This window comes from Homarus americanus, unplaced genomic scaffold (genome assembly GCF_018991925.1).
Source record: "Homarus americanus isolate GMGI-L3 unplaced genomic scaffold, GMGI_Hamer_2.0 scaffold56333, whole genome shotgun sequence".
In the NCBI taxonomy this organism is placed as follows: domain Eukaryota; kingdom Metazoa; phylum Arthropoda; class Malacostraca; order Decapoda; family Nephropidae; genus Homarus; species Homarus americanus.
The window spans coordinates 13,122,156-13,128,641 of record NW_024734940.1 but is presented as its reverse complement, the minus strand read 5'-3'; the positions used below and the strand labels follow the sequence as shown (position 1 = coordinate 13,128,641).

The following is a 6,486-nucleotide window of genomic DNA, read 5'->3' as shown; positions in this document are numbered from 1 at the left end:
CAGCGTGTTGGTCACATCCAAACAAGGGTTGTTATAGAACAGCTAATCTTTTATTTTACCATTAGATGCATACAATGAATTTTGCAAGAGTTTGATCCGCCTAAAGTGTTACTAGAAGACGGCCAAACAAGTTTTCTTATGCATTGATCACAATACTCGCTTATCCGGTACTCCGTCCTTCGTACAGAATTTAATATGATATAAAAACATGATGCAACAATATAATGGAAGAAGTAATATAAAAATCACTGCATGTATATCTTTCAATAAAACAAACGTAGTAAGTTTGGGAAACTCGACTCCCGACCTACCAGCAGCGTCGACTTGGCAACATGTTGTGAGGAGCGCTGATTGGTGGCCTCCGCGGTGACGTCACGAGCCAAAACAAAGCAAACCCCGTACTGTACGCCCCTCACAGCCACGCTCAGAAAGCTCTTGAACTTCGTTGAATGTAGACCGGCAGTATATAACACTCGCAATTAACACCATCATCATTGTACATCCCAAGTAACACCTTCAAACCAATCCTCTTACATCCACGGTCTCTCTCGTACGATCATTCCGGCGTTTGCTTGTTGTGAAGGAAATTATACGAGGCAAGATGGGCGAGGTGGCTGTAAATGGTCTTGAGCCGATCATGGCCGCCGACCCGGTGGACGACGAGCTGCTGCTGAACGGATCGCCTTCTGAAACCAAGGAAAATATCGAGGGGCTTGTGAATGGTGTAGTAGAACTAACTGAGCGCATCAAGCGCCGAGCTAAACGACCTTCCAAGTTTATGACCAAAGAATTAAGTCGAGCGAACTCTGATACGCAGGTAATAGCCCCTCTGCGTGCGCTCAAGAATTCTCGCAAGTCGCGCAATGGCTTTGGACGCGGCCTTCCTAAGAAGGGTGAGTTTGATCCCAATGTTAGTGTTTATTATGTACAACGCATGTGAGAGTATTATAGAAATTAGTGTAGGTGTTGTCATTGCACCGATATTTGAAATTAACCGAAATTGCCATCTTACAACTGTGTGCCGCCGGAGGCGACAAACGTTGCCTGAGCCCCGTAAAGCCCGGGTTGTCAGCTGGACTCCTACTCCGACATTTGAAGGCAACTTTTGAGGTGGTGTTAATAGTAGCTCAGTTTGTTGTCATGTGTTAGGGATTATTGTAACATGCAAGTTGGTACAGTTTTTGCAAGCAAATATTGTATATAATCACAGTGTCATCGTATTTTGAACGTTGTGCTTTTAATAGTCTGCAGTGGTGTGATCCCAGTTGTACTTTGAACATGATATACAAGTTATCTTGGTTGGTGGGAGTGGGTGGTAGGCGTGGTTGTGAAGGAGCCTCGGTACTCGCTGACAGGAGATTGGTTTTTGCTTACTGCACAACCGGTAATGTAAGAGGTCTATTTTTAGACAGCTCGCTGGTCAACTCAATAGTTATAACTGCTGTGGAGAACTGATGCCAGTGGCGTATCTTTTGATCTATTGAGCCATGTATGCATGCTAGTCAAGTTGTGTAATCCGTCATTTTACGAAATAACGGGAAAAATAGTCGGTTAGGATAGGTTAATTTAGGCCAGGTCAGGTCTTAACCAAACCAGAATTAAACATTTTAGTTCGCTATTTGACTAATTTTTTGTTCAGATATTCCATGAAATGACTGATGACACGACTAACATGTACATTATATATTTACATGTTGGCGCATATCATTTAGGAATGAAGACTTGGTTGTCACGATGTTGTCACGGCACACTTAAGACTCGGGCATAAGACCTGGTTGTTCTAAGCTGTAACAGACACGCGCAAATAATTGACCTTGGTGATTTATATAAGGAATAGTTAAAGAGAGAGAGAAAGATATACTGTACAGGAAACGCACCCGGCCTGGCTGACTGAGCCCCTTATCACACCTTCCCCTCCGCAACCCCCCAAACCCCCCTCTTCCCCCTCCTACCGCCTCTTGCTCACCCATACTCTCTGCATCCAGCTCTCACTCTCTCCCCCCTTCCCTGCACTCACTTTTACCCTATCTCCCTCCTCCTGTGTGCGGATTAACATTGTCGCCCTGAACCCACTGAACTTGCGTACAGCTCTGGGGGAAAAATGTGTAATGTTAGCATTATACCCCGTACCGTTGTTTGTATGCCTGCACTGATGTATACTGTATATATGCATTGCTTATATACATAACTATTTATCTATCAAGTACGGTAGGAAGTGAGATACGAATTTACAACGCCAATTAACCGAATATTGAAATATTTAAATTTTAATAGAATTTAATACCCCTAGAGTACGTTGTCAACCCCCAGAATACGTTGACAACCTCCTTGAGTCCGTTGACAACCTCCTTGAGTCCGTTGACAACCTCCTTGAGTCCGTTGACAACCTCCTTGAGTCCGTTGACAACCTCCTTGAGTCCGTTGACAACCTCCTCGAGTCCGTTGACAACCTCCTCGAGTCCGTTGACAACCTCCTCGAGTCCGTTGACAACCTCCTCGAGTCCGTTGACAACCTCCTCGAGTCCGTTGACAACCTCCTCGAGTCCGTTGACAAAGTCCGTTCCTCCGAGTCCGTTCCGTTGACAACCTCCTCCGTTGACAGCCTCAGTACGTTGACAACCCCCTACAGTGACGTTGACAGCCCCTACAGTACGTTGACAACCCCCTACAGTGCGTTGACCCCTACAGTACGTTGACAGCCCCCTACAGTACGTTGACAACCCCTGGTACGTTGACAACCCCCTACAGTACGTTGACGTTGACACCCCTACAGTACGTTGACAACCCCTACCGTTGACAACCCTACATTGCGTTGACAACCCCCTACAGTACGTTGACAACCCCCTACAGTACGTTGACAACCCCCTACAGTACGTTGACAACCCCCTACAGTACGTTTACAACCCCCATAGTACATTGACAACCCCCAGAATACAATATTTATTAATCCTCTGAGAACAATGCAATCAATTAATCATACTCAAGAGAATAAGGCTCCGTATTTTTAGAGTAGACAACGTACTCAAGGGATTGTCATTGTACTCGATGGGATAGACTTACTGTACTCCAGGGGATGTATTCATTGTACTCAGTGAAGGGGAATATTATTAACAATTTAGTTGGTGACGAGTTTCAAGTGTTAGGTTGAAGGTAATATTCGAATGGGAGTATTTATTGCCTTGAAGGATGAGATTTGCAGGTGTCTTAATTTCTTCTCAAGTTGCACCTCCCCATCTCTCCCTCCCCTTACCATCCTCCTAACTTCCCTCCCTCTGATATCTCTCCCTTTTACGGTTAGCACCACACGTACACCCATTCCACCTCATCCCTGACCCACCCCCCCTCCCCCACACACACACCCACCTCCCCCACCTCCCCACACACACACACCCCCACACCCCCCCTCACCCCTCCCCACACACACACACACCTCCCCACACACCTCCCCACACACACACCCCTCCCCACACCTCCCCACACCTCCTCCCCACACACACACCACACCTCCCCACACACACACACACACCCCCACACACCCTCCCCCACACACACCTCTCACCCCCCCACACCTCCCCACCTCCCCACACACCTCCCCCCACACACCTCCCCACACCTCCCACACACCCCCCACCTCCCCTCCTCCCCCACACACACCTCCCCCCACCTCCCACCCCCCCACACCTCCCACACCTCCCCACACCTCCACCTCCCCCACACACACATCCCCACACACACCTCCCACCTCCCACCTCCTCCCCCACCTCCCCACACACACCCCACCTCCCCACACCTCCCCACCTCCCCACACACCTCCCCACACCTCCCCACACACACACACCCTCCCCACACATCTGTACACCTCCCCCAACCTCCCCCAACACACACCCACACACACCTGCCCCACACACACACACCTGCCCCCCCACACACATCTTCCCCCAACACACACCTCCCCAACACTCTGTACACACCTCCCCCAACACACACCTCCCCCAACACACACCCACACACACACACCTGCTTTACACACACACACCTGCCCCACACATCTTCCCCCAACACACATCTTCCCCAACACACACCTCCCCCAACACACACCACACACACACACACACACCTGCCCCCCACACATCTTCCCCCAACACACATCTTCCCCCAACACACACCTCCCCAACACACCCTCCCCCCAACAACACTTTACCCACCCCCACCCCCCACCCCACACCCCCCCCACCCCCCCCCCCCACCCCCCCCCCCCACACCCCGCCCCACCCCCCGCCCCACACACTACCTTTGTTGTGTTTTTTGTCTTTGCCCTTTTTGGCCGTGACAAGCATTGTGCCTCGTCATACTACAGCTCCCCGGTCCTGATTCCCTCCTCTCCCCTTCCTACCCTCCCTCTCTACCCCCCTTTCTTCTGACTCGCCCTCCTTCACTCAGCCCAACCCCTCCCTACCTCCCTCCGTCGAATATCCACATCTGTCAGACACCCTCCCCCCCTCCCACATCCAACCTCCCCCCTCCTCATCCCTCCAACCTCCCCCCTCCTCATCCCTCCCTCTCCTCCCGGTTACTATAGCGAGAAGCCAGTAGTAACAGTGTGAAAGAAGTTTAACAAAGGCCGGTGGCAGCCTTGGTCGAAGGGTCGTTCACCTGGATGTTGCAAGGGGAGGCAGCAACTTTACTATCCGGTAAACCCGTTGTCATCACTAGTGCCACCCAACACACACTGACACCCCCTCCTCCTCTTTCCCCAAACCCGTTTGTGTCTGGCTAATGAGCACTGGGTTATTATACTGTATTTATTTGTCTCTGAACACACACACACGAGAGAGAGAGAGAGTCGTCATTTTGTTTTGGTGATTACAGGTGAAAGAGTAATTTATGACTCAGTGTCGCAAGTTGTCACACTCCTGTCCGTACTGTGCGTGTGTGTGTCGGTACCAACCAGGCTCAGCCAGCCATGGACACACACACGCACAGGTAGATATAATATAAACAGTTCAGTAGAAGTGAGAGTTGAGACAAAAGGCGTCATTGTAGATAGCGACTGTGTGACCCCCTCAGCGTGTGACAGGTGGGAGGGGAGGAGCAGCTCACCTGTCCATTCATTAACCTCTCCCGAGACCCACCTGTGTAACTCTTTCTAATAACACAAACATTTATTTTTTTCTCTTTGTTTAGGTTTTATTAATGAGAAGCTAATATTTAGTAGTCCAGTTTGCATTTAGGGGGGTGGAGGGTGGTACTGTAAGATGTAGCAGTATTTGAAGTACTGGTAGTAGTGATAGTGGTCCTTGTAGTAGTAATTACATACCGTGTTATTGTGATAGATCGTGTATGTAATTATGCGTAATGTATTGTCAGTATGTGTGGGGGACAGGGCGATGTATTTTTGTGGATACTGTGAGGTGGATATATTGTGGGTAGTGGATTATTGATTGTAAACTCTCTCTCTCTCTCTCTCTAACAAATAATGTTTAATAAAGATTGTAAAGTATATTTGGCTGTCATCTGATGTATGTGTGTTTGGGGTAAACTTGAGGTAAGGTGGAAGAGGAGGAGGAAGAGTGGAGGCGGTGGTAAGCGTTATTAGGTGTGGGTGGTGTTAGGTGTGGCGAAGGAAACTCACCCACTCCATCCACTCCATCCACGCAACCAAACCAATCCTAGTGGGTGGCAGTTACGGCACTTCCCCACACCCTGGCCCACCCACACCCTACCCAAACACCCTTACACACCCCACCCACTACCACCCAGGTCACTAAACTGGTTCTCTTGCTTGCTATGTTATTACATATCCTTCCTACCTGACACCTCCACCCCAGCGTGTCTTAACTTGTCTTGACGTGTTTTCCAGTGACTCGTTTCAACTTGTTTGGGTGTGGTGCGTTTGGCGGCCCCCCCGTTTTGATGTACTGTATGTGAGGGGGGGGGGGGCTCGGCTTGTCCTTGTATTAACTTCTGGTTTGTTGCAATTAACGTTACTAGTGGTTGGAATGTGTGTGTGTGTGTGTGTGTGTGTGTGTTGATTAGAAAAGTTTGTTGCAAGGTGTTGGGTGTGTCATCAAAACATGGTGGGTGAGAGAGGGTGGCGTGGTGTGAGTGAGGAAAGGAGAGAGGGAGGGGGTGGTTGTGTGGGTGGGGGATAAGAGGAGGGGTCGTCGTGGGGGTGCGTGTACTGCTGTGTTGTTTGCCACGCCCACCTGACTCACCTCCTCCCCTTCTTGCTACAGCTGACATGACTCCTCAACTTCCCCTCCTTATCTCCCCCTTTCTCACCTCCCCCTCTCTTTTTCAATCCCACTACTTGTATCTCTCCCCTCCACCTTTCCACTTCCTCCTCCTCTTCCTCCTCCTCTTATCCTACCTCCTCCTCTCTTACCCCCTCCTCCTCACCCCTCCTCATTACCCCCTCCTCCTCCTCATTACCCCCCCCCCTCCTCCTCCATATTCTAACCTTTTAAATAGTGTCAGGAAATTAAG

The 6,486-nt window shown here is 49.8% G+C and overlaps 1 protein-coding gene across 1 annotated transcript in view; it reads left to right on the top strand.

Annotated features, from left to right (window-relative positions):
• Positions 1 to 415: 415 nt before the first annotated feature.
• Positions 416 to 6,486, top strand: part of LOC121870696 (programmed cell death protein 4-like) — a 37,660-nt gene continuing 31,589 nt past the window's right edge. Inside the window, exon 1 of the mRNA XM_042372650.1 lies at positions 416 to 893. Within this exon, the coding sequence (XP_042228584.1) occupies positions 602 to 893 (292 nt within the window). The 5' untranslated portion in view covers positions 416 to 601. The remainder of the gene's footprint in view (positions 894 to 6,486) is intronic.